This window comes from Anser brachyrhynchus, assembly GCF_964034855.1.
Source record: "Anser brachyrhynchus genome assembly, chromosome: 5".
NCBI lineage: Eukaryota > Metazoa > Chordata > Aves > Anseriformes > Anatidae > Anser > Anser brachyrhynchus.
This window is the reverse complement of record NC_137699.1, coordinates 49490338-49512805: the sequence shown is the minus strand read 5'-3', so window position 1 is coordinate 49512805 and position 22468 is coordinate 49490338. Positions and strand designations below refer to the sequence as shown.

At 35.4% G+C, this 22468-nt stretch overlaps 1 protein-coding gene across 5 annotated transcripts in view; it reads left to right on the top strand.

Moving 5' to 3' along the window:
- TRIP11 (thyroid hormone receptor interactor 11) overlaps nucleotides 1-21573 on the top strand; it is a 32155-nt gene extending 10582 nt beyond the window's left edge. For 2 of the 5 annotated variants that reach the window (XM_080596255.1, XM_080596256.1), the window contains exons 10-21: nucleotides 111-317; nucleotides 1232-4261; nucleotides 6620-6760; nucleotides 6968-7161; nucleotides 8670-8833; nucleotides 9159-9262; nucleotides 9604-9703; nucleotides 14700-14781; nucleotides 15547-15661; nucleotides 16186-16308; nucleotides 17489-17636; nucleotides 19656-21573. In XM_080596255.1, the coding sequence (XP_080452381.1) occupies nucleotides 111-317; nucleotides 1232-4261; nucleotides 6620-6760; nucleotides 6968-7161; nucleotides 8670-8833; nucleotides 9159-9262; nucleotides 9604-9703; nucleotides 14700-14781; nucleotides 15547-15661; nucleotides 16186-16308; nucleotides 17489-17636; nucleotides 19656-19864 (4617 nt within the window). In that variant the 3' untranslated portion in view covers nucleotides 19865-21573. Of the gene's footprint in view, nucleotides 1-110; nucleotides 318-1231; nucleotides 4262-6619; nucleotides 6761-6967; nucleotides 7162-8669; nucleotides 8834-9158; nucleotides 9263-9603; nucleotides 9704-10126; nucleotides 14377-14699; nucleotides 14782-15546; nucleotides 15662-16185; nucleotides 16309-17488; nucleotides 17637-19655 lie in introns of those variants that run through there. The other 3 variants (XR_013952380.1, XM_080596257.1, XM_080596258.1) reach the window with 3 other exon arrangements.
- The last annotated feature ends 895 nt before the right edge of the window (nucleotides 21574-22468 follow it).

Genomic DNA, 22468 nt, shown 5'->3' with positions numbered 1-22468 from the left:
ATGCTTTGTTTTTACTGTTGAGGTAAAAAAAGAAACCATTTTGAATCTAAACAGTTTACAAATTTTGTCAAGACAAAGGCTAATACTTAATACTTTTTGTTTGACTTAAGGAGGGACTTGAGAAGGAACTGCTACATGCACAACATGAAAATAAGAATATTCTTTCTACGTATTCTGAGGATCAGAATTCAGAGCTAAATCAGTTAAGGCAAGATTTGGAAAGGAAAGAACATGAATTAAATGAAAGTATTGCTGAAAGAGAAACATTAGTAGCAGAATTGGAAGAACTAGACAAGCAGAATCAAGAAGCTACTCAGGTAATAAACATGGAAACTACCTACTGAATTTGGAAAATAGATACTTAAATTTGTGTGTTTATTTTTTAAGCTGATCTTCACACACAGATAAATTAACCTCTGACAAAAAAAAAAGTCAGGATCAGTGTTTCACTGTATCTACCATATTGATGTGAAATTCTGAAGTGCAGGAAACCCACTTGTTATGAACAAACAAATATGGCATGTCCAGAATGGGTTTTACTTTCCAGAGGCTGGTTAAATACCACTTAATTTTTCTTTGCATGTGGAGAAAAGGCCACAGATTATATGTAAACAGAATGAAATAATATCTTTTTGTGACTGTCCTGACATATTTGATCTTTAAATATATAGTAGCAAAACGTGTTTTTCCATTATCAGTTTACTTTATAGAACTGAACAGGTGAAATATTTTTCTATGAAATGAATCCCAGCAAGTGTGTTAAAACATAGTCAAGCAAGGAATTGAAAATTGGCTATACAGATATATACTTAGTTGTGGTTTGTTTTTTGTTTTGTTACGTTGTTTATGTTTTTGTTTTTGTTTTTTTCTCATTTAAAACCTATTTGTTTTTAAGTAATGGGTGTTTACTGAATACCAGTTTCAACTTCTTTGAAAAGTTCTGGCTCTTAGTTCTTTTCCATAGATAGTTCTCTTTGAGTTCCTTGGTTTAGGTAGTTAGGGTGCTTTTGGGGGGAGATGGTATTTTTGTTTTCAGCGAAAGGCAATCTGTTTCTTTCATATTTGTTTTTAATTTATTTAGTACTGACTACTTGATACTACTTGCCAACTTAGTTTTTGAAGTAGGAAACGTTGTTTCCAGGCAATTTTTTATTGTTCAGTTGATAAAAACAAAATACATAAGTCTGCTTGTTCTCCTTTCCTAATGAATTCTTGTTTGTGTTCATTTCAGCATGTGATTACACTGAAAGAGCAGCTGTCAAAACAACACACACAAGGTGATAGTATCACTAAACAGCTGCAAATTGACATAGATCTTGAAAGAAAGAAAGTAGCAAAACTGGAAATGGAGAAGATGGAAGCTATTAAGGAGTTAGATAGTCAGAAAGAAAAACTAAGCCAATGTTCATATGCACTTAATGATTTGCATATAAGTAAACAGCAGCTTCAAAATACTATTAAAGATCTTCAGGAACAATTAAAGAAGTCCCAGGACTGTAACTTGCAGAACAAAAAAGAAATTAAAGAATTGCAGCAGAGACTAAAAGAAAAAGAGGAGGATCTTTCTGTATCCTTGAGTAAGTTAACAGAAAAAAGTAATCAGGAAGCTAACTACAGTTGTCAAGATCTGATTCTGAAAGAAAGAGAAGTAGAAATTGCAAAACTACAGAATAACATTTTGGAAAATAAACAAAGAAATGAAGACTTGGAGAAATCTCTGTCTGATCTCAAAATAGAAAATGGAAAGCTAGTAACAGCCTTTGAAGAAATAAAACAGGAATTAAATGATGCCATTTCTGAGAAGAATAAAGTTTACTTAGAAAAAGACACTGTTGTGGAGGCCTTGAAAATGGAAAAAAAACATTTGGAAACTGAATTAAACCAGACTGAAAAACGGCTTTTTGAGCAAGCACAGAAGTATGAGCAAACTATTCAGGAATTATCAAATGCACGTAGTATGGATACCAGTGCATTGCAGCTTGAACATGAACGCCTAGTTAAACAGAATCAAGAGAAAGACTTTAAGATTGCAGAATTCAAAAGGAACATGGAGCAGATGGAAATTGACCATCAAGAAACGAAAGAGTTGTTGACTACTAGCTTAGGAGGGCAAAAGCAGTTGACAGAGCTCATAAAAGAAAAAGAGGAATTTATTGAAAAATTTAAAAATCAAGCCTTACAGGTAAAGCAGGAACTTGAGGAATATAAGAAAGCTTCAAAAAAGCAGGATGTGTTAAAACAAAATTTAGAAGAAAAAGACAAAAGTCTTGCCATCATGAAGGAAGAAAATAATCATTTGAAAGAAGAAATTGAAAGTCTTAAGGATCAACAAAGTAGATCTGCACCTATGGTTGAGCCTAAGACTCTAGATATTATTATTGAACTTGAAAGTGAGGTAACGCAGTTAAAAGTGATAAAGAATAATCTTGAAGAAGAAATAGAAGTTCTCAAAAAAACAATAGAAGATCAGAATCAAAAAACAGTGCAACTTCAGCAGTCTTTGCAAGAGCAAAGAAAGCAAATAGATGAGTCTAAAGTTCAGTGTGAACAAATGAATGTCACACATGAAAGACTTTCTTTAGAGAAGGATGAGGAAATTAAAAATTTACAGAAGACAATTGAGCAAATTAAGACTCAGTTGCACAAAGAGAGACAGGTTATTCAGACTGATTCCTCTGATCTTTTTCAGGTAACCAAAGTTCAGACACTTAACGGAGAAAATGGAAATGAAAAGCATGACTTATCTAAAGCTGAAATTGAAAGACTAGTAAAAGGTATCAAAGAAAGGGAGATGGAGATTAAGCTTCTGAATGAAAAGAATGTTTCTCTGAGTCAACAAATTGATCAGTTGTCTAAAGATGAAGTTGGCAAACTTACTCGGATCATTCAAGAGAAAGACTTAGAAATACAGGCCCTCAATGCTAGAGTTTCCTCAGCTTCCTATCGGCAGGATGTTCTTTGCCTTCAGCAGCAGCTGCAAGCTTATGTCATGGAAAGAGAACAAGTACTAGCAGTTCTAAGTGAAAAGACAAGAGAGAACAGTCAGTTAAAAACAGAGTATCATAAGATCATGGATATGGTGGCTGCTAAAGAAGCAGCTTTGGTAAGGTTGCAAGAAGAGAATCAGAAGTTATCTAATAGATTTGAAAATAGCAGTCAAGACATGTTTAGAGAAACTATTCAGAATTTATCCCGTATCATTCGAGAAAAAGATATTGAAATAGATGCTCTAAGTCAAAAATGCCAAACCTTATTGACTGTCTTGCAGACGTCCAGTACAGGTACTGACAGCGGTTCAGGAGGTGTTAACAGTAACCAGTTTGAGGAACTTCTACAAGAACGTGACAAACTAAAACAGCAAGTAAAGAAGATGGAAGAGTGGAAGCAACAGGTAATAACCACGGTTCAGAACATGCAGCATGAGTCAGCTCACCTTCAAGAAGAGCTACACAAACTTCAAGCACAGATTTCAGTTGAAAGTGATAGTAATTCAAAATTACAGGTAGATTATAATGGCTTGATTCAGAGTTACGAACAGAATGAGAAAAAGCTGAAAAGTTTTAGTCAGGAATTAGCACAAGTTCAGCACACCATAGGACAGCTTCATAATACCAAGGATCTTCTCCTGGGTAAACTTGATTTGGTAACACCATCTGTAGCAATGGCTTCCATCATTTCGCAGCCTCCAGTCATTCAAAGCAGTGCTCCTGAAGTGCTCAGTGATGAAACTAAACTCCTTCAAAAGGAATTGGAACAACTGAAAAAAAAGTTGCAAGAAAAAGATTCAACTATTAGGACTCTTCAGGAAAACAATCAACGATTATCTGATTCTGTGGCTACAGCGTCAGAGGTTGAAAGAAAGGGTCAAGAGGGGACTGATTCAGAGATAAAGCAGATCAAAGAAAAACATGATGTCTTACAGAAATCACTTAGAGAAAAAGACATACTGATTAAATCTAAAAGTGATCAGTTACTTTCTGTGAGTGAAAATCTTAGTAACAAAGAAAACGAAAATGAACTTCTAAAGCAAGCTGTGACTAACCTTAAAGAAAGAAATCTAATTTTAGAAATGGATATTCGAAAACTGAAAGAAGAAAATGAAAAAATAGTTGCAAGTTGTAGGGAAAAAGAAACAGAATTCCGAGCACTTCAGGAGACTAATATGCAATTTTCAATGATGCTGAAGGAGAAAGAGTTTGAGTCCCACTCAATGAAGGAAAAAGCTCTCACTTTTGAGAAGTTGTTGAAAGAAAAAGAACAGGTATGTGTGTTCACGTTTATTGTCTTGAAATTAGTCACTTGGTAGTGCATTTTCATCTATGTGTAGACATCAAGTATTTGCCTGAAATCCATTTGTGACTCCTTACTGCTTTGCATTACAACAAAAATCCCTCCCCGCAAAGTTAAGAAATGAAAAATCAGCAGGTGAGCGGCTTACAATTGTATCTGTTAATTTTGTATTCATAACCCATGTTTTCTGATTTACTGAACAGCTGCTCAATATTTTGGCTTTTGCCTCTTGTTCATTAAGTGATTATGTGTACGACATTGTTTTTACTGTACGTTGCTCAAACTTGCAGAGGTGGCAAAGACTAATTTCTCAATGTGTTTTCTTCAAGTGTCATTCCGATTTGGTTGCTTCACAGCATCGCTATGAGATGAATGGGTTCACACGTCATCTTTTATAGCTGGAGAAGCTTCGGTGGAAAAAAAAAAAGATAAAAACATTGGACAAACTAAATTAATGTTTTCTCTTCCCAATTTGATATATGGAAAAGTAGGTACTTTTTTTGAAGCGCGTTCAGAGAAAAGTTGCAGTGGCTTATGAATTACTGTGTAAGTAATGTAAGAATCTTTGAAAGGAGCCAAAGAATTACGTGGCATTGTTGATACTCAGGTCAACAGCATGTTGTTTGAACTGCTACTGCTGACATTAAGGAAGCAATATGTGAATCACCATTATTTTTGAAACATAGGAGTTAAGTACAATGCAAATTTATCAAAACTACAGGAAAACAACAGAACTCCAGGATATAGATATTTTTGTTTGCTTTGTAGTCTCTGAAACTTAATCTATCCTAGTGGGCAGTCTTCTCTGGTAATTGCTTCCAAATATGTCATCTTTCTTTCCACTGTGCTCACTCTTTTCTCTTCAGGTCCCCATTCTTTTCATCATGGTGGCTCTGGTTTCCATTATTCAGTCTTTTCTCAGAAATGTCCCCCTGCCATGTTTTTCTTCTTGCTGCATTTAACATCCTTTTTTATTTTCCAAAATTCTGAGCATTGCCGGTTATCAGAGAGTGATGTTTATGCAAACCTTTACAATATAACCTGGCATTCGTTTTATCCCCACTATAATTATAATAGAAAATTTCACATCACTTCAAAGCACTTTCAAACTACCAAATAAATCTGCAGTGTAATATACACAGAAGCTTATCATTTGTAAGTCCCAACTTTGATATATGTGAAAAATTGGGATTTTTTTTTTTTTTTTAAGTTAGATGTGTAGGACAAATCTTTAGCTCTGTGTGTTCCTAGTGGTGGTTTCCCTATCCTATTCTGAATAAATACTATGGAATTAAGAATAGAGTCTTTATGGTATCAAAGTACAGTTACATTATTTTTTATTAAAAAAAAAAGCTTTGAATTACCACTGGGACTAATGTTCATCAGTTGTGCCGATACGAAATATACACCTTCTTGCCTTTTTACTATTTTTTTTAAATTATTCTAACTCCAGTAGCTGCTGCTCCTGGAAGCCTGCATTGTCTGGTTAGGTTCTCTGTGTGTTGCGTATCTTTGGCCTGCAGACCTCTTCACTCACTGACAGCTTGGGCTTTCAGTTTCGTAGGCATGGAACAATTGTCTGGACTTCTTTTTCTTCACAAATCAGAGAAGTTCCTTTCGCAGACTTCGTGTTCACCATGGAGAACTATGAAAAATAGTGTTCAAATGTATTTTGTGTGCATGTCAGGTGATAACACAGCATAAATAGCAGATTTGCGTGCAGGTTTGCAGCTCTACTGAAAAAAATACTGTGTTCAGTTTCATTAATAAATAATTGAAGCTTATAAGCACTAATGGTGCAAGCAAAGATTGGTTTACTTTTTACCAACATATTCAATAAAAATATCTGCTCTCAAAATAATACGATACTAATGGTAAAAAGGATGCTGGAAAGCTTCAAGTAACTGCAAATGCAAAAATTTGAAGGCTGATCTCTAGAACTGAAGTGACCTTATGGCTTGTTTTTAAGGATTACTTCACGTGTTTAGTCATCTTAACTTCAGGCAAGTTGACATGCGTAGGCAGATGCTTCATACGTCCATGTCCTAATAAGCAGATACAACAAAGAAAACATTCCACCCATAGCAGAAAACCTGAAACTTTGAAGTATTCAAGCGTCTGTAGTGTCTTTTAGGAATAACTTTTAGTTCGTCTGTGAGGGAAATCACATTCAGGGAAAATAGTATTTTGAAGTTTTTCTGTGCTATAGGGCTGTGGGTGTCTTGCACTTCTCCGTGTTAAATTAGTATTTTCTTTCCATTCTTTTGGACAAAGACTACATCTCCTTCAGTAAGACTGCTGTGTTTGAAATGCTTTATGTCTTTGACAGGGCAAGACAGGGGAATTGAATCAACTGCTAAATGAAGTTAAATCAATGCAAGAAAAGGCTGTTACTTTTCAGCAAGAGAGAGACCAAGTCATGGTAGCACTCAAACAGAAGCAAATGGAGAGCAGTGCCCTGCAGAGTGAGGTATACCACCAAATAACTTACAGTTGTAAGAAATAAAAGAGTAAAAAATTGCGTCTTACAATATTTTCTGCTTTATTTTTGTTAGCAGTAACTTGTGAAAAGCATTTGAAATCAATATGCAGGCAATATGCTTCAAAGGATGTTTTGTTTGCTTACATTATTTATGAAAACTGATAGTACAAGCAACTTAAGGTATGTTCTACACAGATACAGCATTTACGTGAGAAGGAGCAGCGCCTAAATCAGGAACTGGAGAGGTTACGTAATCACCTGCTGGAAATGGAGGACTCCTACACGCGAGAGGCGTTAGCTGCAGAAGACAGAGAGGCCAAGCTAAGAAAAAAAGTTTCAGTTTTGGAAGAAAAACTCGTGTCCTCATCTACTGCAGTGGAGAACGCCAGGTGATCTTTTCATCTATCCAGCAGTGGCACTGTGAATTTTACAGTTTTCTGTAGTGATACTGATAGCTTTTTTTTATCGAATTTGCATTCTAGAGCATGCTAGGCAGTTGAGAAAACAAAAATATATGAATTACTGTTATTCTAAATCAGGAAGGTAATTTGAAATTTCCTTGGCAACTGTTGTGAACTAAGAAGTTATTTGTCATTTTTGAAGCAACTATAGAAATCTTGGATCTTTAACAGTGCTTAGAACTAGAAACAACAAAAATCCCTCAACCCATCAATTGAATATAATTGAATAATTGAATATGTCAGAGCATAAAAGATTAACTTAATTGCCTTCAACATCAAGGCTTCATTCACTTTGAAAGTGCATTTGAAAGTGTTTTATACAGTTGGATGCACAGGTGTGCTTGTGTTACTTTGTGCATTGCTTTTGAGAGGAGTACCCATCTGTACTTTATACATTATAGCATAGAAAGGTGTACACCGCTGTAAACCTTTTTTAACATACATATAAAGCAATATGCATAGATGTTCTCATAGGTAGCACAATTGGAGAGGCGAGCACCAATTATGGTGTTTTTTTATTTACCATAATCACATTTTTCAGCCACAACAATGAAAACCAGAGTATTAAAATTACTCAACACCTGTCTTGACTCTAATATAGGCTTGTTAGTTACTTTGAGCAAAAGATTACTTTTTTATTTTAGTGCTGTTGTCCAAATGAACAAGGATTTTAATCAAATATATCTATGTAGCTTCAGTCTTTCCTACTTCTTAAGTGCCCAAAATGAGCTCTGCTCAACATTGTCAGCAAAGAGATTTCTGAGCTGAGCAGACTGTTGTGGAAAATTGTGGAGAAAGTTGAAGAGCTGGGAGAAGGCTACATAAAAACTGGCAGAATGTTTCTTAATTCTTCACCAACACTTGTCAAATGTCTTCCAAGAAATGTAGCCTATTTCCTACCTAGTATGCACTGTTAAGAAAGACTGAAATGGGAGTACATCAGGTTCATAATATTTCTGCATAATGGGAAGTTAAATGGATGGTCAGTGGTGGTCAGGATGTTTATACTGAGTTCTTGGAGACTGGCCTTAAAAGTAATAGTTGATAGAAAGAGCTGTTGATACATGCAGTAATTGAATCAGGCAAGGTGTGTGTGTGTGTTTTGTTTTTTGGTGGTTTTTTTGTTGTTAAACATACTTCTACAAAAATGGATTAAAAGATTATTTTTGTCATTTTCTAATGCACTTCAAACAGAAGTTTGTTCTTGTTTTTGGATTGCCAAAATTTTATTTCCAGGCATATTTAAAATGGGTCGCTAGGGTTTTAGTTGTTTGTTTGTTTGTTTGTTTCTTTGTTTTTAAGAAGAATTTGGGGAAAAACGACTTCATTTTTATAAATTTAAGTGAAAATTAAAGGTAGATTAAGTTTTGCTGTGGTTTAATTTTCTCTATGATGACTTCCTTCGTTATCTTAGTAAATAATTTGTTTTCATTAAGTCATCAAGCTAGTCTGCAGGTCGAATCTTTGCAAGAGCAATTAAACTTGGTTTCCAAGCAGAGAGATGAAACTGTGCTACAGCTCACCATCTCACAGGACCAAGTGAAACAGTATGCATTGTCACTGGCCAACCTGCAGATGGTGCTAGAGCAATTCCAACAGGGTAAGTTTTGTCAAGAAATACCGAAGATCGCAACATGCATTTTTCAGATGGGATAGTTACCATATTTTGGTGCTTTTAAAGGCATGTAGTTAATTGGTTTTCATTTTGGTAGCTTGAATTTCAGAAGATTTTGTCTTTTGAAAAACTTTAGTAAAATTCTGGCCCTGTGAAAACGGATGGTCATTATCCTGTATATGAAACTAGAATTCCACCTCTACCCTGTGAAAACCAGATGTGATAATGCTAAGGTGTATCCACCTAAAGAGAGAGACTAATTATGAATTGAGATCTTTTTTTTTTTCCTTTTTGTATTTTAACCCATTAGAGGAAAAAGCCATGTATTCAGCAGAGTTAGAAAAACACCAAAAACAGACTGCAGAATGGAAAAAAAAAGCCGAGAACTTAGAAGAGAAAGTTGTATCACTGCAGGTAGGTCGAATAATGAAGTTGAACACAAATTTAATGCGAATTTTGACTGATTTTTTTTTTTTGAGCTGTTGTGTTAAGTGTTACTGTCTGAGAATATATATAGTGTTATATAATTATTTTTTCTTCTCTGGTTGAGGGGTTGGGAACGGGATGAGACTGAAAGAAGGGCCAGCAAGGTAGCGTACCTCTGACTATCCTATTTCTGAGGACGTTTACAATCCAGTTATTCTAGAGTATAAGCGATTGAAGCCTTTGTGTCTGTTGTGTTGTATGTTGTATCGGAATAATCGTGATAGTGAACTCATGCTTCTCTCTCTGTCCTTTTCTTACCCTCTCTTCAGGAAAGTTTAGGAGAGGCAAATGCTGCACTGGATGCAGCATCGAGGCTTACTGAGCAACTTGATGTTAAAGAGGAGCAGATTGAAGAGCTTAAGAAAGAAGGTAACTATTTTTTTTTCCTCTGCTTAAAATATTCCAAGTAGATGGGGAGACAATATAGTGTTCTTAGAAATTTACCAGAATGTCCTTAATGAGGGAAAAGAGTAATTCTGTGCCACCTTTTGAGCATTTATTAAGTTTATAAAACATTTTTTAAAAAGATGTGTGCCTTCTGTTAGTGATCTCTCTCAAGAGAAGGCCTAGCTTTCTTCCCTCTAGGTACCAAAGCCCTTGATTTAGTTCAGTGTCTCTTTAAAAGGTTTGTGAAATATGAAATGCTGTCACATTTTCCAAAATAACTACCATATTTCACGTTATACATATTACATATTTATACATATTATACAATTATGTATACATATTATGTATATACATACATGTATACATATTATGTATATACATAATATACATATTTCACGTTCACAGATAGTTACTGTGAGGTAGAGAGAAAGTGTATGCTGTTGAGATGCGGAGAGAGCAGCTCTTGCACAGGTATGAGACTGACTGAAGAGATTACGTGGAAGGCCTTGGACACATCTTTAGATTGTGTTTTTAGATCTCATTTCAAATAAGCTTCCGAACGGCTCATATTTAGAAAGATGCCTTTCATACTGTTCTAAGATTAAGTACTCCAACATTTGATGAACTTCATTACTTTGGATGTGAAGACAAAGCTTGGCCAGACAGTAAAGAACTTTGCCAGGAGAAACAGTTTTGAAAAGGAAGAATATTTACAGCGAGGGTGGTCAGACGAAGGAATAGGTTGCTCAGAGAGGTGTGTCCAGCCATGAAGATACTCAAAACCCGCTTGCACACAATCCAGGACAACCTGCTCTCTCTGACTCTGCTTAAGCAGAGGGGCTGGACTGGATAACCTATAGAAGTCCCTTCCAACATAAATGTTTCTGTGGCTTTGTGATTCTGTGAATGAAAGGGAAAAAGAAAACGATGACATCACTGAAACATAAAATCTATGATAGATACATAGTCTTCTCTTTTGTTAATACCTCTAGCATTAAAGCAGTGTAGGAAACCATAAAAAGGCAGAATAACCTACTAGTAAAAACTGATACCATTTCAACATATTTCTGTTTTGTGGCCTTAAACTTTATTCTAATCAAAAAAGTTAAGGGTAATTTCTGTACAATGTATTTGAATACCAAACATCAGTAAGATTTATAAGCTCAGACTCGATTGGAGATGATATAATAGGTATACAAATAATATAGATTGCTGTTTTTTCTTACTGCATTAACTTTAGTTTTCATGAGAAAGGGGTTGTAGCATTAGGTAAAGCAGGACTTAGAACTAATAATTTTGCTGGATTTCTGTACATAAGTCTCAGCCCTGTTCTGTAATTCTGTCTGGAATATTTATTTCCTTGAACCAAGAGGGAAAGTTACCTCTGTCTAATTCCATGATAGTTCTGATACGGTTGAACTTACTAACAGTACCAATTGTCGAGGGAGTTTTAAGCTCTTTCTTTGTTGTTTTCCTTCTTATTTCTGTGTTTATTGTATTTTCCTCCTCCATTTTCCTAGCTGAATCCCACTTTCTCTTTTCGTATCTTTCTGTGGGTCACTGCAGTTTGCTGTTACTGCAGCATCCTCTGTTAGGGTCCAGCTGTCATTTGCATGCATTGGATAAATATGAAGCCAGAGGAAAATTTCTGTTTGCTCCCTGTAGCGGGCTCTCAAATGGGAGTTTGAAGGGCAGAGGTTTGCTCACTTGCAGGTCACTTAACAGCTCTTACTTTCATATTTTTCCCCCCATGTCTGTAGGAAATATGGGGGTAAAATCCTTTAATTAAGGCTTGCTGTGGGAAGGTGCCTGTAAAGTCATCTCTGCTGAATACAGTGGTAACTCATTTTGTTTAGACCATATTCAACTAATTATTGATATTCATTTTTTCTTGAAATATATAATATTTTCGTTCAGGAAACTTGTTTGTGGTATTGTAATTAGTGTAAAAAGTAATTTGAAAGCCTTTGCAGTTTCACCAAGAACTCTATAAAAAGTTACCACTTATATACTACACAATTGAAAGGGCGTTTACTTAAATGTCGTTGTGTGTAAGTACAGTTTAGCATCCCAGCGGACATCATAGCAATGATCTGAGTTCACATGTGAATTTTACAACTTGAATTAAATTTCAAGCTGCTGCATGAATTATGTACCAAAACAGTAGACTTATTTTTTTAATTTACCAATCTTTATATCTCTGTCTTGCTAAAGACATCACAGTGAAAGTTTTCAAATACCCTGGATTGAAAATAATGTTGACATAGGCAAATATGGTACCATTAAATGGGTAGCTCTACCCTAGTGGTTAATTTTAAAAGCTAAACTGCATTAAAACAGGGGGTTAACATGTTAATGGGTTTGAACTGCGAGAGAAAATTGGGTCTCAGTATTCTATCAAACCATGCTGTATTGGCAAGCAATTTACTTGTTTAAAAAATGTGAAACAGGATTGTTGTGTAAAGGAAACAGCACTTTAATGTTGTTGTAGAATAAATCATAACTTTTATTGAAAAAGAGACCACTCCGTTTTCTGTATTTACACAAGAAAACATATAGTGTCTTATTGAAAATTGGCCAAATGCATTCCCAGACAGAGTTTTGTTGGCCAAATCTTTTGAAGGATTTCTTTATGGATTTTTTTGGCAGGAGAAGTGATTTTAATGGAAAAGTATAAGATGTACCAGATGCAGTTTTCTAGATTGCCATAAATGGTTAACAAATTATTGGAGACTGCTGTAAATGTCTGGTTTACAGCAGCCCGTGCTGAATTTTGGCTCAAGTCTTTTGTTATTCAGTCTCTTCACACACTGAAAGTACGCGTTTAAGTCCTTTTCAACTGTAAGATGCTGTTTTAAAAGGAAATATTCCATTTAAAAACTGTTTAATTTAAAGTTGTGTAATCTCTGTGGGTGAATGTAGCCACGTAACTGTCCTTAAAAGACAGTCCTCTTTGATTTAAAAAAAAAAAAAAATCTCAGGAAAAAAATAGAAAAGTGTTAGAATTAACATTTCACTTCAAAATTATTAATTGCCTTTTTTAAAAATAATTTTGTAGATAAAAATTGGAAAAACCACTTATCTTGCTCTGTAAAGCAGTAACAACGTCATGAGATTTATTTAAACCTCTTTTTCAGATGCTGTTTCTCTGAGTTTTTTTGGTGCTGGTGCCATGTTGTAAAGTTAATGGTATTAGTAGTTTAACTTATATTCCTTTTAATTCTGTGGAGACCTAAATAACAACTCAAACTCCATGTATGCTCCTGCAACTGTTGTTATTCCATAAACATATGGGAATTTTTTTCATTCAAATTTTGGGGACCTGCTTAACCATGTTACAAAGTAGCCTAATTTTAAGTAACATTCCCAGCACTACGCTAGTTAGTTTGTTCTACTCTTTATAGAATTCGTGTTTGTGAAGTAAAGAGTTTGTTTAAATATCTGGAGTATTTGAACAGGACACATTAGTTTGTATCCATTTCACAGCCTAGTTTTTTGTGCATATATACCAAAACTCCATACAGGTTCTCATGGTGTTACTAGTGTTAATTGGGAACGATGTCGTGTCAGCATAGTTGTGGCATGCATTTATTAAAGGTTGAAAGTCATGTAGAAATTAGAGTGGAATGTTTTTGCATACATCACAGGTGATCTGAAACTTAGAAAAAAATCCCCAAAGTCACCTTTCATCTTCCCTTGTCTCCATATTCTCTCAAGAAAAACATAATTCTTTTAAATAGCTATAAGATATCCACTCATTTCTACAAAGATGTTGAGGCTTTTTAGAAAGAAACTACAAGACAGATGCAATAAAAGTATACTTTTTTATGAAGCATTTACTTTTAATCAACATGAACCCAAGAGCTTTTGAAATAGTAGGAAGATTAAGTCACTTAGCAACCTTTCCATAGGGTTTGAAAACATTTGAGTGATTCAGCATTATGAAGGGAGGGAAGAAAGCTCATGCAGCTGCAGCTTATACAACTGCAGGGTAGAGTTTGTCTTCACATTGAGGGTCCATATTATGTTGTTCGGCTTGTGTTTGTTGTTTAGACTTGCGCTTTTATTAGGAAAAAGTAACTTCAAAGATATCATCTTGCAGAACCAGAGTTTGGTGAAAAAAATCTATTTTTGCTGTTTTGAAATTTATCTTCAAAGAATTCTTTGTACCTTGTAACTATCTGTTTTCTTGTCTGTGGACGTTTTGTTATTAGTGTCCTTAAATCCTGTGTTCAGGGATAGCTTTTCTCCTGTCAGTTTTCACTCTGTGCTTTCTGCGTAAATTTGTGTAGACCTGAACGTCAGATATTTTTATCCAATTTCTAACATAGCCAGATTTTATAAAGACAAAACTTTGGGTCTTGTATCCTCAGAGTCAGGATGTTGTAAAATACTTGTGGCAAGTAAAACCTTTAGGAGAATCTCTTGCTTCATTATGATCTTTTTGAGTTTAATGGGAGGCCAGGGGAAGCCTGAGTTATCGACAGAGAATTTTGGGGGTAATCAGGCGTATCCTGTATTAAAGCTATCAAATAATCTGTGTTAGTGAAATTTTAGGGAAGTTGTAGAGAAATTTGTGCTATGGAATTACTGGACAAGAGTGAATATATTTGAGGTTAAGTACTGAGATCCAAAGACCCAATAACAACATGCAATTTATAATCAGGTTATAAAAAGGATTAAGGATTGCCAGCATAGAATATACACTTTTACCAAGAACATCTTTCCAGTTCTGTGTGATCTAGGTGGAACAGAGCAGTTCATCAGACCTTATACGGTTGATTTATATTCTGGGTGTTTCTGTACTGTAGCTTTGAGTATTGTTCTGGAAATCCTAGCTTATAAATTCAAGTAATAATCACTTACTAAGTTGACACTTTTTTTAAAACATACGTTAGCATATCTTGATAAGTGTGTGTTGTTAATAACATTTTGAAGCAGTCTGCAAATTTATTTGCTTTGACCTAACATTTTGTAGGAGAGATCAGAAAAGAAATGTTAGAAGATGTACAAAATAAACTAATGAATCTCATCAACAGCACAGAAGGAAAAGTGGACAAGTAAGTCTCTCATTATGTTGTTGTACATTTCTGTTATTGCTCACAATGTGCAGATAACGTAACCGTTATAAGAGTGGTGCAGAACTGAGCTTCTGTATGTAAGCTTGTAGTATACTCTCTTTATCTTGACATTTTTCAATTGCTTGGTGATTGTGAATAGTAATCTTGACTATTAAAACCAGTGTGTATAAATTTATATTATTGATGTGTTTAAGTAGCATTACACTTCAATAGCATGAGCTCTGAAAATGGAGAGTTCTTAGTGAACATCTGTTATAAAGCATCCAAGGTGTGAACGGCATCACTGGGATGCTGTGCAATTTGATTTGTTTCTTGGTCTTTATGTTCTCTCTCCCTGTGTTAGACCTGAACCTAGGATAGGCAAATGAGTTCCCCTGCCCCCTTCTTAGGTCTTGTTTTGGGACTGTACATAAGTATCTGTTTAAAGGTTCTGAGTCAAGATTTGAGAATATATATTTTCTTGCATTGTGTCACTTGCATCAAAACTTGGTAATGTACGACTCAGTTTCAAATTACTGCCTTAGTATATTTCTAATGTTGTCCAAATTGCAGCTCTTTGCTCTAAAAAGTGTTTTAACTTGGAGAGTAGAGAAATTTGTGAGGTTTCCTTTTAGTTCTTTGTACTGGCTTGTTTATTTGGGTTATTGTAAATTAGGTAAAAGTATGAGGAATAAATGCATCAGTGTTTCCTTATCAACTGCTACTTCAGAGCAGGCAGTGTAATAAGCTTCCTTTGTTCTGCAGGCTCCTGATGAGAAATCTCTTTGTTGGACATTTTCATACTCCAAAAAATAAACGTCCTGAAGTGTTAAGGTTAATGGGAAGTATCTTGGGAATAAAAAAGGAAGAACTTGATCAGGTAATGCTTACTGAAAACTAGGCTTCCTTGATTTGCAGTATGCTTACCTGAAAATAGAACGACTTGCTACTAAACTAAATGTGACTGTCCTGGTACTTCCTGGTGGGGAGAAGTCTGTTTTTTATGTGGGACATGCTGTTCTTAATGGAATCTCATGATAACTGCATTTAATATGGATTTCATCTTCCTGAGGAACACTAATGCAGAAAGGAAAGGATTTAACTTTGAGGTGTTGCACATAATAACTGTAATATGTTGGTTAAAGAAAAATAAGACATTTTTATATGTACCACTAGGTATTGTGAAGAATATGGCTTTTATATTTTTACACAAAGAGCCAGGATTTTAGACTGCCAATTTTCAGGAGGGAGAGAGTAAGGTTTTGAAGTACTTGAAGTTTTTATTTTTCTGTGGGATTCCCACATGATTTGTAGTGAATGAACAATAAAATGAGCACAGTTTTGCAGTTTTTTATCTGCTGCTTTATTTTTTGTTTCCTAACTTTTTTTTTTTAAACCTTTTAGTTACTATCTGAAGAACAAAGAGGAGTTACAAGATGGGTGACTGGCTGGCTTGGTGGAGGAACTGGGTCAAAGAGTGTCCCTAATACACCTTTAAGGCCAACTCATCAGAATATTTTTAATAGTGTAAGAATCAATCATGTATTCCCTGCGTTTGAGTAAAGAACTGGAGCAGTTACATATTAGTACTTACGTTTGGTTCCTAAGTGTATTGAGCTTAATGTACTGATTCTACTGTATCTTCCATTATTTATTTGCTTTGTGCAGCTGCTTTGGCATGTTGTTCCCCCACTTCCACCACCACCTTAATAAATATGTAGGCCTTGATGAAAATTGCACAGTCCTAAGTGTTGAGCTAATACAAAACTCTGATTACTGTTCCACTGGCTCCTGGGACCAATGACTTCTTCCAGTATGGACTATATACTATCATATCATATTTTGATGACAATGTTCCCATTTGTTCTTTAAATTTCACTTGAAAAGCTTTCTCAGCTGCTGCAGCTAGTGTCTCTTATGTATAGAATATAAAGTTGATGTTTGAGCTTCCAAATACTGTAAAGCAACAGTTCTTATAGTATGGCCCATGTGAACAGTTAATCTATGGAACTTTCCATTTTGCAGACCACTAAGTAGTGCACTTAAGGATTAAGCACTAAGAAAACGGGGCAGTTGGGATTAACTGTGGTTTTTTGGTCCTGGAGCTAGAGAATGATGCTTAGAATTGACTCCTGTAAATTATCTTGAACTGTAGGGATGATTTTTTTGCCCACAAAAATAATGCAGGCATTTAGGCTGCCACAGTATTGTGGTCTTACTAACTATGGATGGAAAAGAGAAAAATTAATATTTTGGTATGTATAGGATAAGCTCTACTTAGCAAAATCTTATCTTGTGATGCAATTACACCTTAACCAGTCCATGCTTCATTTGTTCAAGACATTTTGCCAAACGAAAGCATTGTTGGAGGAGTGATTTGCTTGAGTGTGGGCACAGGAAGTACTTATGATGTGTGTAGCATCACAGGTTTCTTGAAACAATTGACTTAAATCAATAATGGAACCATGGTGGAAGTGTATCAATTTAGAGGATGTATCTTTGGAGTGTATGCCACATAAATGCCATTCACTGAGACAACAAAAACTTTGTATTTTGAAAATAATTTATATTGTCCCTCACTAAGTAGTACTAAAATACCAGTACAGAGTTCTTTGGAGCCTGCTGACAGCTTTTTTTTATGTATTTATTTTTAACTTAAGTTCTGTTGAAAAGCATGTAAAATCTAATAACTTGTAGCATCTTGTAGTCTTTTTCAGAGTTGTTTGTGAAATTCCTTGAAACAGAATCTTGCCCAAGCCTTCCTCCACCCAAGCTCTCTGTTCATGATATGAAACCTTTAGGAGCAGCAGGAACTGGTAAAGCTGGCAGCGTTCCATCCAGCAGTCAGATACAAGGTAAGATCTAAAGAAAGATTGAAACTTTACACAGATATAAATAACTAAAGGTAGAATTTTTGAGAGGACTTAAATGTTTCCGTGATTCCTCATCTGTGAAGTATGATTTTTTTTTTTCCATTGTGCCTTCCCCCACAATGTTCTACTCTCTCTTCTTTCTTTCTATTTCTTTTCCTGTCCTGGCCCCCCTCTCTCTTCACACCATACCCTGTTTCCTAAAAACCTAATACAGAAGACTGGAAGGACCAAATTCCCTTTGATACGGAAAGCTTTAACAGCGCATTTTAAAGCTAAACAGACAACTTCATATGGTGTACTGGTGAACCCAGTCCTGATTTTCAGCATCCCTGTTGATCAGTTTGGGTCTCACTGAGTGAAAAATGCAAGTAATACCAGCCTTGTAGTGCCTCTCTCATATGTAGAACCTGGTCACTCAGAGAGGACTGAAGTAAAATCAGCTAAGTACCTGGCGTGATTTGAAATCTTTCTAAGCTGTGCATGAGTCCTTAACTTTAATTTTTCTGAGGCCGAGAACAATTATGCTTTTATTTTGCATGGTGAAATTTATAGCTTTTGGCTCTCACTCTGATTCTATAAGGAACTGTGTACTTAGTATAAGTAATATAGGATCGAAATAATCAGTTGAAATGGACCAGGTTGTGCTGAATTTTTCACATGCATTCTAGACTTTAATACAGTCCTGCTGATTTGCAGAAGCTTTTTTTGCTTGAACCTTGTAACAGCTGTACTCACGGGGGAGGGGGGGGGTGAATGATGCATGACGTGTATCCCCAAACCTATATGTAATATATATATATTACATATATATATATATATATGCTTTAAAAATACATTTTATTTCACATAAAGTAGTTGGATGTTACAAAGTATAAGCATCTACTGTGAAATACCAATTTATCTCTGAAAGCTGTGTTTACTTTTCTAATAAACCAAAATTTAATTTAATTTTCTTTTTACTCTTCTTCCTTGTAGTTTGAGTAATATTGGTAAAGTACGTTTTTAAGCTATAGAAGTACTTGTATTTTACCTATATGAGCCAAACCTTCTGGCTTGTTGATGTGTTTTAAGTTTTTGGTTCCTGGAAATAAACCATATGGTAGTGGTTTTAAGTATCTACACACAAACACATTTATGAGAGTTATGATGTTTACATGATTGTAGATCTCTTAAAACAAAAAATCTGAATAAAGTCACCCATCCAACTATTCATTATGACAAGGGAATTTCAGTTCAATTTCTGCTGTCTGTCTGATGGAGGAATCTTGAGAACAGGTTACATCTGGAAGACACTTTGTGGAAGACACAAGAGTTTGATGGGGGAAGGTGAGAAGGGGCAAGTTGATGGTTAGATTAAAATCATTTAGGAACAAAGATAATAAAAGTGAAATTTTGACAAATAAGACAACAAAGATATGTCAAGACTCACTTGTGACTTAGCCCTTGTAAAGATAAAGTTCTTGCTTCGACCTGACCCTGGAGCAGCTTCCCCTGTACACATGGAGTGGGGAACCAACCTGCATGCTGCGTTGTAGTGCATGTACAAGGGCCCTTATGTCTTTGCATAGTGCTGGAGCCAATGTGACAGATACTTCGTGTCTGGTTTTGCGTGGGTGAAGGGAACCTCTGTGCACAGGGTGCTTGTGTTCCGTGTCACAGAGCAAGTGTCTTGGTTTTCTTTTGCATAGCATGAGGTGCTGCAAAATTTCAGCTGCCAACAAGCACAGGTCCTGGAAGTGCCTTGGTGTAACTGGTGACCTGAAGCGTAGATATAGGAAATGGTGAGCAACAGAAGCAATGGCAGATGTGATCCAATGTGAGGGAAGATAGAAATAAGTATATGAGAGCATCTGCAGTCCACAGAAAGAAGAAAAGACTTTTGTGTTTGCAAAACTAATATGCAGTTGTAAAATTTGTTTCATGGCAAGTGCTCTGAAATTGGGTAGGCTTATTAAAACTTTCTAATGAAGTGGTGGCTTTTTTGTTTGCTTTACATTTCAGATTCTGCAGTCTCAGGAATCAGCAGAAGACCAGACGCAAATCCATTTCTAGCACCTCGATCTGCAGCAGTGCCTCTCATAACTCCTGCTACTAGTTCTGGACACCTGCTTATGAAACCTATCTCTGATGCCTTGCCTACTTTTACACCACTGCCAGTGTCCCCTGATGCCAGTGCTGGTGCTGTACTAAAAGACCTCCTCAAACAATAAATGATATTGAATCAATATGATGATAGCACTTTAAGGAAAATGAGAACACTATGCTGTATATAATTTACCACAGTGAGGCCTTCTGTAAAAAGTCGTATACTTGTTTGCAATTGTCTTGTTTTTCTTTTTTTTCATTACAAACTAACCAGTGCTTTGGAAATTGAAGGATCGCATGCAGAGGTGCGTTCTTGGTAGCAGGTATTCATTTTGGGTGGGGGTTAGATTTTGTTGCTAGACTGCCACAAGATAAATTGAAGGATTTTTAACCCTTAGTTACACTCTGAGTCATTTCAGTTATCCATATATAGAAAGCATTATTTTTTGGTGTTGAGGTCCATTTTTCCATTAAAATAATCTGCCATTGGCAATGGACCTTCAAGAACCAGAATTAAAAATTAATAAATAAAAACACCTAGCCAAAACTGATCTTATTTGAGGTGCTGAATGAATCATATAAACTCCAAACAGTGAGGCAGTGAATATATGGGAGTGTGGTTATTGAGTAGCTGCAGTTCCCCCCCACACTACACAATTTCTTACATTTGGTTACATTAAGATATTTATCTCTTATTTACAGTATTGATCATGCTTGGGGCCATTTGAGGTATATTAATCTTCTTTGCTCAAAGATTAGAGGTTTTTTCTCCCAGCCTAACAACTGATTTCAGTAGTCAAACTCATCAGCACCAAGGAGTTAACTGGAAGTGAGTGCTTCATTTCTAGTGGTGTCTGTGTGATGAAGAGTGGATAATTTAGCAAAAGATAGATTCATATATATAAAGACACTGTACTTTAATGCTCTAAGATGTATATTTGACAGACTTTTTAACTTGCTGGAATTTGTGGATTCAAATACAGGCTTAAAGCTTGAAGATATGTATAAAATTTAAAGGGAAGAACATGCTTACTTATCCCAAATGTGTAAATAGGTCTTTGTAAGACCAAGGCCAATTATTCTGTAAATTTTGCTGTGATAACTTGTACACATTGTTGGCAGGTAAAGGATGAAGTTGCATACTAAAGGATACAAATCATCTTGCAAAAGTAGTGAATCTGAGGTAAAACATCTTCATTTTAAAATGTGTAATTTCTAAACCTTTTTATATGCCATTCCATGTTTAGTCAGTGTTAAAAGATAACTCTCGTGCAAGTTCTATATTAGAACTGTCAAACTTCTCATCTTCATTGAGATCCTGGATTAAATTGTTGTAAGACTTATATTTAAATAAAACATATCACTGAAACTTGTACAGAATCAACCCAAATAATGCAAGAAATCTGCATTTATTTATATAGAGGTCAAATAGTGAATTTCTTTTGTTGCCTTGAAATCTAGTAAAGTTTGTTTTAATTACTGTATTTACCTTGAGAACTGCTTGAGTTCCTTTTCTCCAGTATGTCCGTGCTTCATGGAAGATTTATGCAAACTTGGAAGAGTAGATTGACCGTATTGAATTTGTATTTAAAAGCTTTTGCTCCCTTACAGACAAAGTAATAAATTTGTCAGTTTGACTTCTGATAGAATAGCAGCCACAAGTAGTGTACCAAAGTATATTCTGCATTATGTAATAAATGTAATGAGAATTTAAAATTGCGTCTGCTGGGAACATTTCAGTTTGGTACTTCAAATGTACATCTTCATTTAAACTATTGGACTGGAATGGGTAATCTCTTTTTCTATAACAAATATAAAGAAAACTGAAATCGGATGGCTTCTATGCAGTCTTGTTCTTGTAGTCATGTTTATTTGAGGATATGCAGCTGCTTCAGAATAAAATTGCCCTTTGGTGAGCCAAAGCACAAAGAAATGTTCACATTTAAAAATCATGTGGATTACATACTATAAACTGCAAATGGACTCGTGCTGATAACTATCCTCTGTATATAACAACTGAGCAGATCTTAATAACTTTAGTGTATTTTTTTAAATTTAATTGCAGAGAACTTAATATGTGCCTGTTTCTCTTCTAGGAAGCTTTATAAGTGCCAGTAAATAGAACATGGTGAGACTGTTTCAGGATGCTGTAAATCAGCTCCATTTATACAGTAAGTTATAACAGTTTGAGGAGGGCAATCTAAAACCAAGCAAAAGTATTGAAGAACTTCAGAGTTCCTTGTTAGGCTACTTTGGAGAGGAGAAAATCCTCTATAGGAGGGATAGAAGAGGCTTAAGTCCTAAGAGAACTGTTGAACTAACGATAAAATCCACCTTGCTTGGAGGTTTCTGCTCTAGGGCTTATTCTACAATTGCATCAGTGGGTTTTGTTGCTATGCTAGAAATCAATTGTACTCTGTGTTCCAGCCAGGGCTTTCATACTGAAAAGTGTAAACTACATACCCTTGATTCTTTTTCTTAAGCTGTCTCACAGAGTATTGTAATAAACCTTCAAGAGTTGTTTTTACTGAAAGATTAGTGGAAATATTTTTTTCCTCTGATTTTTCTTCTGTGTTTACTCTGTGCCTGACAACTGTTTTGTATATATTTGCCAGTTTCCCACGTGTAAGTTTGTGACTCATGTAGTCTATCCTGTTAATTGTGCAGGTCTTTCACACAGAGCAAGGGAAAAAAAAACTTTGTAGAATATATGAGCAGGTGCAGTAGCT